This window comes from Mus pahari, chromosome 17, assembly GCF_900095145.1.
Source record: "Mus pahari chromosome 17, PAHARI_EIJ_v1.1, whole genome shotgun sequence".
NCBI lineage: Eukaryota > Metazoa > Chordata > Mammalia > Rodentia > Muridae > Mus > Mus pahari.
The window spans coordinates 47,556,120-47,568,079 of NC_034606.1; the positions used below are offsets into that span (position 1 = coordinate 47,556,120).

General features: G+C 51.1%; 1 protein-coding gene across 1 annotated transcript in view; it reads right to left on the reverse strand.

Annotated features, from left to right (window-relative positions):
- Window positions 1-4,163: 4,163 nt before the first annotated feature.
- Window positions 4,164-11,960, reverse strand: part of Naga (alpha-N-acetylgalactosaminidase) — a 9,179-nt gene continuing 1,382 nt past the window's right edge. Inside the window, exons 3-10 of the mRNA XM_021216833.2 lie at window positions 11,582-11,717; window positions 10,998-11,169; window positions 10,067-10,244; window positions 9,726-9,820; window positions 9,075-9,236; window positions 6,768-6,965; window positions 5,309-5,452; window positions 4,164-4,831 (exon numbers count right to left, since the gene is read on the reverse strand). Coding sequence (XP_021072492.1) covers window positions 4,685-4,831; window positions 5,309-5,452; window positions 6,768-6,965; window positions 9,075-9,236; window positions 9,726-9,820; window positions 10,067-10,244; window positions 10,998-11,169; window positions 11,582-11,717 — 1,232 coding nt within the window. The 3' untranslated portion in view covers window positions 4,164-4,684. The remainder of the gene's footprint in view (window positions 4,832-5,308; window positions 5,453-6,767; window positions 6,966-9,074; window positions 9,237-9,725; window positions 9,821-10,066; window positions 10,245-10,997; window positions 11,170-11,581; window positions 11,718-11,960) is intronic.

Here is an 11,960-nt window from a genome sequence, read left to right on the forward strand (position 1 = left end):
AAAAAAAAAAAAAAAAAGACACACTGTGTTTAACTGTACCATGCACCCACGCACACATGCATGCACGTGCACTGTTGACTGCTAGCCACCGAATGAAGATTATAATTTGTAGAGTCAGTTTTGTTCAGCAGACTGTTAGAAGAGATAAAACTTTGGAGATTTGAGGGAGCACTGAGACATTCAGTGTTGAAAGCTGGGCTTTGTTCCACCTCCTCCCATGTCACAGCCTTGGCTCAGCGGGTTCTGGATGGCCCAAACTGGCAAGTTCTATGGTCCCACAGGACTTTGTGTTCAAAGGCTTTTGAATATGCTCACTACCATAATTGGATATCAGGCAGCATGCCAACTTAACCTTATAGGGAGCCAATGAGGTACACGCTGTTCATAGCTTCATCTTTCAGCGAAGCATAATAAAAGGCCTAAGAAAACTCATTTTCCAGTCTTTCCGTGTCTGCCCTCCACCCTTGTAAGACCACCCTCAAAAGTAAATAAGAAATTAAAATAAAAGCCAACTTGTCCACCCCTCTGGGTGAGGACCCGCTCCTTCATGAACTAATGTTCTCTCACGCCTGTTACGGCTGTCTTGTCTCCAGTTCCACCAGGCGCGTTGTCTCACTCCTCCTCTTTTTCCACCTCGGCATCACGTGTTTGTTCGCTGTAGTGGCACAGGGAGCTGTGGGGTGTCCCACAGGATACCCTTTGTCCAAGTAGCTTTGCTTGCAAATGTTCATCGTCATGAGTTGTTGGTTCAAAGCCTCTGGCTTCTTCTACACCATCAACACTGGACCCTCACTGAGACCCCTCTCGGCTCTCCTGCTGTTGCCCAAGCATGGAGATCCTGAGGTTAGGGTTCCTCTCATGCCCACACCACCGGGCCCAGCTCTCCCATACCCCTGACACTGCAGTCATTGTTGTGTGGCTCAGTGGTTAAGAGCACCGGCCGCTCTTCCAGAGGCTGCAGGTTTCATTCCAGCACCCACATGGCTGCTAACTGACCATCTGCAGTTCCAGAGAATCCGACTTCCCCACCGGACCACACACGGTGCATGGACATACATATAAGCAAAGCACTCATGTACATAAAAATAAAAACAAGTCCATCTTAAAAGGGAGATTTATCTCCTTTTGTTTCACACGTAGGAGTGTTTGGGGCGAGCTGTCTTAGCTGCGAGTCTCCCTTTCAGCCCAGCATGGTGCAGTCATCTCTCTCAGCTACTGTACCTTCGTCTACTCTTTAACAAAAGCCAGCCCGTGGGTTGACCTGGACATTTCACATCCTGTTTATTTTAAACCTCCTCACATCTGTGGGTCCTGAGGCAAGCTTGACTATTAGTTATTTTCTACTCTGAATTTGTTTGGGGGGAAAGGTAGCTAGCCTTGCAGGGTTGGTGTCTTAGTCAGGGTTTCTATTCCTGCACAAACATCATGACCAAGAAGCAGTTTGGGGAGGAAAGGGTTTATTTGGCTTATATTTCCATACTGCTGTTGATCACCAAAGGATGCAGGACTGGAACTCAAGCAGGTCAGAAAGCAGGAGCTGATGCAGAGGCCATGGAGGGATGTTCTTTACTGGCTTGCCTCCCCTGGCTTGCTCAGCCTGCTCTCTTATAGAACCCAAGACTACCAGCCCAGAGATGGTCCCACCAACAAGGGGCCCTCACCCCTTGGTCACTAATTGAGAGAATGCCCTGCAGCTGGATCTCATGGAGGAATTTCCCCAACTGAAGCTCCTTTCTCTGTGATAACTCTAGCTGTGTCAAGTTGACACAAAATTAGCCAGTACAATTGACCCCTTGTCAACTTGACACACAAACACATCGCTAGTAAGCCTGTCTCCTTCCCTGACACCCACATAAATACGCTTCCTTTTGAACCATGGGATGACAGCGGAATCAACAGCCTTTATATATGAAGTCCATCGCAGAATGTGGGTGGAACACGCCTGTAATACCAGCTCTTGGCAGGCCAAGGTGGGAAGATGGCAAATTTGAGCCCAGCCTGGGCTACATTTAGAGACCATGTCTCAAAACAGTAACAATACTAACCTCCCAATGCAACAATAAAACCAAAAACTGAAAACAAGTCCTTGACCTCTGCCTGTGAGATGAAGTGAACCCACTGGAGAGCTGCACCCAATCGACCTGCCTTCTATACCTTTGGCTTGAATTGGCTCATTTTATGGGCTGAACTAACCTATCAAAGAGGGCTAGAACAGAAATGAAGTGTTCTGGTGAAAATTCACAAATGGGGCACTGCCAAGGGGAAAGTCACACAATTTGTTTGTATGCCGGTAGTAACCAGAAGGGACAGGAGAGCCTGCTCGGCAGTGAGGTGGCCTTGCTGAACAAGCTTAAGGACCAGAGTTCAAATCTAAGCATCCACATGAAAGCCAGGCATAGTTCCTGTAACCCAGCACAGAGGGCAGCAGAGACGGGAGGATGGCTGCGGTTTGCTGGCTGCCAGCCCAGTAGAAAACGGGGAACTCCAGGTTCAGTGAGAGACCCTGCCCTTGGCAGAGTGATCAAGACAGCCAATACGGTCTGCTTGAGCCTAAGCACAAACATGTGTACACACACACACACACACACACACACACACACACACCTACTAGCCACTGAGACTAAAGGGTGAAGAGAAAACGAAAGGTAAACTGTGCAGGAGTCACACATGGTGTGGGGCACATCTGAGTGCCAGGAAGGAAGAAGCCATCACAGACAGGCAGACAGACAGGCAGACATCACGGTTAGGATGGAGGAACTCCTACTTCAGGACAAGGACAAGAGGACAAACTGCTCGAACCTCCAAAGAAAGAGCGGGACGAAGCAGCTACAATTCCACGCTCAGTGAGATTATCCTTGAAATTAAGGAGAACGAAACACGAATTTGTCTTTGATAGAGCCTTTCGGGGAATGGCAGCTTTCTCTGGTGATGCAACTGCCAGATTGGGAAGACTGGCGGCCTCATCAGCAAAGCTCACCATCGAAGGTGCTTGTTTTAAATACCTACTTGCCACAATTTGGAGTCATCAGGTCACTTAGCCTCAACTGAGTAACTGTTTACATTCAACTTGACCCGAGGGCGTGTCTGTGAAGGTGTCATGCTGATTGCCTCAATTCAGATGGGGAATCCCAACCCAAACTTGGGCAGGACTTTCTGGGGACAGTCCAGATATAAAAGGCCATTGTTGGAGATGCTTGAGTATCCGGCTTTGAGAATTAGGGGTTCTTGACATCTCACATGTGAGACAGCTACATTTTAGCCATATTTCCCAGACCAATTTAATAGATTCTTTCAACACACACACACACACACACACACACACACAGGGTGGGGAGGGAGAGAGACATGTGTTCCTCTAGAGAACGCACATATGCTATGGTCAAGGGTCAAGTGTGTTCTAAAATTTTTACACTGTATTGTAGACTCAAGAACCTCAAACACCTGAAGGTGGAGTACAGATCTACTCAGAAGAAATGGCAGGATCAACACAAGGCCTGCAGCTCAGGCGCCCCTGCATTAAGGTGTAAGAAGGACCTAGCAAGCCTGTGCTGCCACAAAGAACCAGAGATACTGGGTAAAACAGGGGTCTGTCCTTCATCCTATGCTGAATAAAGACATGGGGTTGGAAGTCAGAACCAATAATAGGTGGTCCAGAGCCTACCATTCCTTGACTGTTGCTTCCCTTAGTGGGAGGGAGGGGCAAGAGACCCCAGGGCAGAGAGGGCCCCCAGACTTGTGAACTTAGTGGGGAAATTTGAATTTCTTCTGCTGCCAGGATGGGAGATAAAGCGGGGTGGAGCTGGGGACAAGGGACACAGCTGGGCAGAGCTTATGCTGGAGGGTCTCTGCAATATTGCTGCAACATCTCACTAGGTGGCTCACTAGCTCACTAGTGCCAGGCACACCAGGGATGCCCCCTGCCCCCTCTCTACCCCCCCCCCCCCCCCGTTGAGAGCAAGCCTGCTATTTCCAGGAAGTAGATAATGATGGAAAAGAAACTTTGAAAAGGTTCAAAGATCACTGTGGAAAAATGAGGGTCAGAAAGATGCTGTATATCTTGTGTGGGGGATAAGACTCACTGCCAGCATCAGGCTAGCGCCACCCAGAGTCCCTCCATGAGCCCCCACCCCCGCCACAGGACATAGTACCCTGGTTAATTAGAGAACAGTTAAAAAAAAAAAAAAACAGCTTTATTAGAGACTTGAGGGAGCTAAGGTCTCCGATTCCTCCTTCACTCCCTCAGGAGGAATCAACTGCAAAGGCCTTCTCCAGGAGGAAGGCTAATCACATGATTCTGAGGATTCCTGGCAAGGAGTCAGGTCTCTCTTCTTAATTTTAAAAATTCCAAATCCTGATTTCTGAGTCAGCAAAGTCAGAGGCTGGAGTCCAATGGGCATCAGGGCCCTGCCTGGGGGGCCCGGGAGGCTGGCTGAGTGAAATCTGCAGAGCTGTGTAGGGGCAGAGGCCGAAAGGCCACAGGAAACTGTCCCAAGAGTACCACGTTTCCAAGAAGGTCCCAGCTTCAGCTGGGCCTGGCATGGAACCTGGGCCCTGCAAATGCACTTTGGGGGTATGGTGGGAGGTCACATCACCAAGCAGCCTGGGGAGGACAGAGCCCTGCCATGTCCTCCGCCTGCCAAGGCTCCCTCCGTGGGGGCTGCTGTAGCCTGTCATTCTTGGGTCCTCACCAGTGGGACATCATTGTGGATACCCCCAGGCTTTTGATGGGATAAAGGTACCACATCACAACCCCCGAAGGATTGATGATCACTGTGAAGTTGACTTCTGTCTGGAGACCACTGAAGATATCTCCTGTGAAGACGTTCTGGCCCTGATTTGCAGAGGGATGCATCGTTATCAAGGCTATACACACACACACACACACACACACACACACACACACACACACACCTACGACTGGAGAAGGCTGTACTTCAGCCTAGCTGAGCAAGGCCTCTAGACCCCATACTTATGAGCAAGGCTGACAGATGTTCAAGCAGAAAACAGAAAAAGCCCCAACCCATGGAAAATGTAAGGACAATGGCGGCAAAACCTGACTTGTGAGTGGGGACCAGCTTGTGAGGTCAAGGGTCATTCATACCCAGCAGCTCATTCTATGCAGCTGGAAACAACAGTACCAAAGAACTACAGCATCACCCATAGCCCTTGGTGCCTCCAGCTGCCCCACCCCTACCCCAGGCACCACCTAGGGCTCTAAGGCATGGGGAGGGGGGAACACTGTGTGTGAAGTAGAGCTGCCTGGATGCCAGAGGGCTGGGCCAGGGACCACAGGTGGCAGGGCACTCACCTCATACACCCTGCCTTTGGGGTAGTTTAGTTCCAAGAGGGAGCAACGGAAGCGGAAAGGCATGTCTGTCCTGCGGCTGAAGAAAACCAGGGCACTGGCCTGGTCAGACAGATACCTCTTGAACACTTCGATACGGGATTTGCTCTAGGCATAAAAGACACACCACTGGCTGGAGTCTCGTGTTCAGTCTGGTCCCGACCCCTCTGCCTTCTCTACCACCAGCTCTCTTCTATACCAACCTCAGCCCACGGCTCTGTCACAGAGACCCGAGGAGATGTGACGGCACAGCCACCTACACTTTTCTCTCCCTTCCTTCCTGATTCAGCAGGTACTGACTCTGAGGCCCCCCACCTCAGGATGCCAAGAGGGATGGACCCAGAGACCTGAGGGCACACCGTATGAGCACTGCCAAGACCGTTGCAGGGCTGCAGTTGTGGGCACTGCTAAGAGGGGACAATGGACAGGGCTGGGAGGAGGGCGTATGCAGCCGGCCTCAAGCACAGAGTTTCGGTCTCCAGAGCATTCCTCAGGCCCAGCTCCACACCACTGGCTCTGAGGAAGGGATTAGCTGTCTCCTTGAGACATCAAAAGGGCCTTCTAGCGTCCTCATTTGGAGGTAAGATTTATTATTAGAGTCATGTGTATGAGTATTTTGCCTGTATACATTAACTATTAATGTGTGTGTGTGTATGTGTGTGTGTGTGTGTGCCTGTGCACACATCAGAAAACAACTTGTGGCGTTTGGGTAGCTCCTTCTACCTTGTGGGTCTCAGGACTAAATCCAGGTCACCAGGTTCTGCAGCTTTAGCAGCTGAGCCATCTTGCTGGTCCTCAACAAGAACCTTCTATACCATGACATATTTCTTTTCATTCGAGGTAGGGATTGATGTACAGAACAAAGGCTTTGGGGTGACACTGTTGAGTTCAAGTATAAACGTGTGGCTTTGGGAAAACTGCCTAGATTCTGAAAGTTCCACTTTCAGTAAAACAGAGTCACTGAGAAAATGCATGCAGAGTGCCCAGCCCTCAATGATGCTCAATAAACAGAGGCTCGAGGTAGCAACAGTATACAGTAGGTGCTTGCAGGAGCAATGGTATACACTAGACACTTGCAATAGCCACAGTATACAGTAACAGTATGCAGTAGCAATGGTATACAGTAGACATTTCTGGTAGCAACAGTGTACAGTAGTCTTTGGCTAAAACATTCTTCAACCTCTGGAGGAAAGTACCCATTTTCTGCAGGACATCACGTGTATCCGGCTGCTGTGACTCACCAATCCTCTATGCTCCTGTCATGGATCCCCACCCTGACTCCCAGGAACTGTCCTGCTCTGACCCAGGCAGGAAGCCAGTAGCAGCTCCCAAGCAAGCAGAAGGGAGACCTGGCCCCAGGTCTGCTGCTCTCAGGGGAGCCCAGTCCCTCAGCCTTCCCATGTCCTCATCCCCATCCCGGTACCTTTAAGATCCTGCGTCCCTGGATGCCTAAGGGGTCCTGATTGATTTTGATCATGAGTGGATTCTGAAGAATGTCCATATTCTGGGAGGAGATGGTACGCAGGTCAGTGGACATGAGGAGGGGGGCTGCGAGCACTGTCCACAGGGCCATTTGTGCCCGGGATTCATCGAAGCTCAGGCCAAAGTTCCCGATGAGCAGCTGGGGACAGAGGAAAGGAGCAGTCAGTGCTGGCCTCTTCCCAGAGGTGGGCACCAGGGCCACTGTAGCCAAGGCAGGCCTGGCTTAGCACAGCCAAGGTTACTGGGCCAGCAAGCCATATTCCGTTTAGCATCAGCTCCTCCCACCCTTCGTGCAGGTCGGGGTGATGGGCCTTTTGTGGCTGACTCGGGTGATGGAATGGGATCCTGGGGCCAGAAAGTTTGTGAGTCGAGAGATGCAGGCTAATAAATACAAGGACCTGCTCTGGACTAGAGAGTGTTCAGGGTTAGCCTGCGCAACTCAGTGAGATTTCTCTCAAAGTAAAAAATATAAAAAAGAGTGAATGTATAGCCTAGTGTAGAGTGCTTGCCTGGGCTGTGTAGAGACTGGGTTCAACCTCAATACTGGGAGAAAAACAGAAAAACAACAAAAACAAACAAACAAACACCAAAAAACCCCCAAACCAACCAAAAACACAGAGGAAAGGCTGTCTGGGCTCTGTGACTCCTGTCTGTAATTCCAGAACTTGGGAGGAAGAAGCAAGAGGGTCAGGCATTCAAAGTCAACCTTGGCTACATGACGTCTCCACTAAATGAGACTGTATCAAAAAACCAACATGAAAAATGAACACCTTTAACCCCAGCACTAGGAGGGTAGAGGCAAGTGGGCCTCCATCAGTTCAAGGACAGCATAACCTATAAAGCCAACCAGGGCTATACAGATGTCTCAAACAGAAAAACATAAAACAAAACGAAAGAGAGAGAGGGGGGAGGAGGGAGAGGGAAAGGGAGGAAGGAAAGGAAGAAATGCTAGAGAGAAGTGGTAGGAACCAGTCTCAGAGAGCTCCCGTAACTGCCGCTGGCCACTCCGTGCCACCGCTGGATGGACCACAGAGATTCCTGGCATTGGCCACCCTTTGCCACAGCCACAGCTGGAAGGACAATAGGGATTCCTGACCGTAAGCAACCAAGAGTCCATAGTCAAGATGCAAGTAATTATGGCTGATGCAGTAGCTCCTGTCATCATTCTGACTTTCCCAATGACGAGACTGAGGCATAGAAGATATAAAGGGGAGAGGGGGGAGCTGGAGAGATAGCTCAGTGGTTAAGAGCACTGACTGCTCTTCCAGAGGTCCTGAGTTCAATTCCCAGCAACCACATGGTGGCTCACAGCCATCTGTAATGGGATCCAATGCTCTCTTCTGGTGTGTCCTATAACAGTGACAGTGTATTTTCTATACATAAAATAAATCAATCTTAAAAAAAAAAAAAAGATGTCCAGGCCAGCTAGGATTCCATAACAACATAGAGAGAGAGCGAGCCAGGTTTGGATCAGGAGCTCTAAAGCAGGTCTCCAGAGACAGACAGACAGACAGACACACACACACACACACACACACACACACGCACCCTGGTTGCCATTCATGGTGATGCTTGCTGACTAAATACGCTGATAATCACAGGAGTGTCTGTGTAAGCCCGCTGGGCTGTGATTGAGATCCAAGGGCTAAAAGCAGGATGGAGGGGCTAAAAGCAGGATGGAGGGCCAGCATGCTGGTGGAGGGGACAGGACAGGGCTGGGGACAGGCAGGACCTTGGCAGGTTGAGAGTAGAGCAGAGACGGGAAGGAACATAGGAAGGGACACAGGTAAGCTGGATGGACGCTACAGATGGGCTTTCAGAGCTCTTTCAGAGACACCAGAATGTCCTGGGGAAGTGCTTAACAACGGGAAGTCCCAAACACTGCTCTTGAACATTCTGATGTGAAAGAGGGGGCAGGGCGGAGCTTAGAAGACCCCAACACACTCAGTCCAGGGACACAGCTTAGTGTTGATCTAGGCCCTAAAACAGTGGTTCTCAACCCCTGTGAATCAAGACCTCAGTGGGGGGTCACACATCAGACATTTACATTACAATTCATAACAGGAGCAAAATTATGTTATGAAGAAGTAGTAAAAGAATTGTATGGTCGGGGGTCGCCACAGTATGAGGAACTAACTGTATTACAGGGCTGCAGCATTAGGAAGGTTGAGAAGCACAGGGTGGTATGCTGTAAGGGTTACGGGATGGAATGGATGATGGGGCTAGAGACCCCGTCTCAGGCTGGTACCATGTCTGGGTCATTCCAGTGCCCGGGACCCGCCACCGGCTGCAGTATGTCCTGGTGTCTCACAAACCAGTCCACAATGGACAGCACGCTCTTCCAGGAGTCCTGGATGTCTTCATAGTTACGCCAGACATTGCAGACGCTGGCCACCTCGGTGTAGTTCACCTGACCATCAGAAAAGGCAGGGGTGAGCGCCAGTCACCTTGCCGCTCACGGGGTCACCCACCAGCTGGGGAGGCTAACAGTTGGAGACTGGGAATGCCCAGTCCTTCTATCCATACAGGGGAGGGGGCGTCCCCATCACCCCCGCCCCACCATGTGCCACATACATACTGCACACACCCATTTCTTCAGTGTCAGTGCCACCACTTGCCTCCTTTAGGTTTGGAGGTCTGAGCCCTACCTGAGGCTATGCATGGCTTCAGCTGTCTTCTGGCTGGCATGGAACCACCCAGGGATTCTGACCACTAGCCTGCCTTGGATGCAACCTCAGCAGCCTGGCTGATAAGCTGGCAGAGGCTACGGCTCAGTGACCTTGTCTCTAGACACCTACATATGGCTATGTTGGCTACTCCAGCTGTGGTGGCAGCCTCCCAGAGGCCTGGAGGTGAGGGGGCATGGGAGTGGGAAGCTGTAGCAGACAGAATGGCTTACCTTGGGGGGTAGGCCCCCTTCATAGGCTGGCCAGCTGCAAGAAAAGGCAATGGGACGGCCTGTGGCGTTCAGGGCAGCAGCCATCTTGGGGTACCCTGCAGAAACCCCAATTTGGTGACTTGACCAGGCACAGGGGACAGCCTAGGACGTGCCTCCCTGTACCTAACGGCTTACTTCCCAGGTGCCAAGCCTTAGGAGTAGCTATGGTGCCATAGCTATCTTTAGAAGGCCTGGGAGCCGTAAGCAAGGGTGAGGGCTTTGGGAGAACTGCCACCACTGTATACAGACAGAGCTCCACAGCTGCCGATCTCTCTCTGCATTCCAGCCAGATGTGGACTCACCCTCTGCACGTTCACTGGAGTTGGAGAAACAGCCATCCAACTTCAGCATGTCCACCTTCCACTCCGCGAAGGTTTCCGCATCCAGCTCCACTTTGTCTAGGGTGGTACCAGGGTAACCCATGCAGGTCATTTTGCCCATGTCCTCATAGATGCCCAGCTTCAGACCCAAAGAATGAGCCTGCGGGGGTTGAAGAGACACAGCTCAAGTGAGACCCTCTTCACAGGCACTTCTGCTAGAACCCATTAAAACCTTCAGTGGCTCCCAGGGCTGGGGATGTAAATTAACTGGCAGAGTACTTGCCTAACACGTGAAAAGCCCTGAGCTCTATTCCCCACACACTGCATAAACTGTGCACAGTGGCATGTAGACATGTTTGTTTGCTTGAGACAGGGCCTCTCTATGTAACCCTGGCTATCCTGGAACTCTCTATGTAGACCAGGCTGGCCTTGAACTCACATAGATCTGCCTGCCTCTGGAGCACAGGATTAAGCACGTGCATTGCCCACCATACCCAGCTAGCACTAGAAGTTTAAGGTTAGCCTCAGCTATAGAGTGTTGGAGGTCATCCTGGGCTACATAAGACCCTGTCTCAATAAAAAAGAAGAAACTCTTAGTGGCTCCCACTGACCAAAAGGTGGGTCCCAGCTGGCTGGTTTCTGCCAGCTGTGGCCACTTTTTCTCCAGCTGTATCTTGCCTGGAAGCCTTTGCTGCTGTTTCAGAGGCCTCACCTCTGGGATGGATTCAACCTGATGCCTCCTCCAGGGGACTGTTCTTTTTGCTAAGGCCCCTTTCTGGTTCTCACCTCATTAGGCCAATAGTATGTATTCATTTTTCAGTTTCTGCCACCATGCCGCATTCTCAGCGGAGTCTGTGCTAATGAGTCCCAGGCCCTCACACTAAGTAAAGGCCAGGGCTGGAGCTGGACTTACATAGTCAGCTAGGAAGGCAATCCCGTGAGGGAAGCGCTTGGGATCAGGAATCAGGCGGCCTGAGGCATCACGCCCACCAATCCAGCAGTCATCGATGTTGAGGTATACATAGCCCAGGTCCCGCCATCCATCCTGGGCCAGTCTGTCCGCCATCTCCATAAAGAGCCGTTCACTAGCAAGGGACAGGGGGGGCTGCACTGCTCAGTCGCCCAGGCTGTCCCTCATTCCTGCTCTTTCCCTCTGCTCTGAATTCTGGCTATAAAAACCAAGCCCTCTGCTGTCAGCTGAGGCGGGGCCAAGATAACAAGTGTGAATGACCTTCCAGGATTAGGGTAGGGTGAAAGAGGTGGTCTGGCCTCCAGGCCAAAGGGCAGGACTAGGCCAAGGAAAACATGTGGGGCCTGTCTGGTCTTTTATCTTCTTTCAAGTACACCCAGTTAGGCCCCAAGTAGGTCATGGGGCGAGGCGTCAGATACATTCATTCTGACCCTGCATTTTCTTTCTTTTTTTTTTCTGATGAGTGTCTTTCACCCATTGACCCACTGACCCCATTTTGTTGCCCTAGGTACGCAGATCTTACTCACCTGATGCAGTTCTTTGGGTCCTCCACACAGTTGATGTTACAGCGGAAGCGTTCCCAGGCTAGCCAGCCCATGGGTGGCGTCCGCAGTAGCCCATTCTCCAGCATCAGTACCTGAGCCACCAGGGCCAGTAAGAGCACTGAGGGGGAAGGTGGATGGTGACTTGTAAATGGTTCCTACAGCCCCAGCCCCCCCACAGTCATCACCTTAACCCCTCCAAGCCCTCCAGCCCTCCCCAGGCACAGGCCAGTAGGGTTAGAGTTGCCTCAGCCTGTGAGTGCAGTCTGAGGGGGAGGTATGTGGGGCAAGGTAATGTATTTAAAAAGCTGTTGCTGGGGCTGGTGAGATGGATCAGTGGGTAAGAGCACCCGACTGCTCTTCC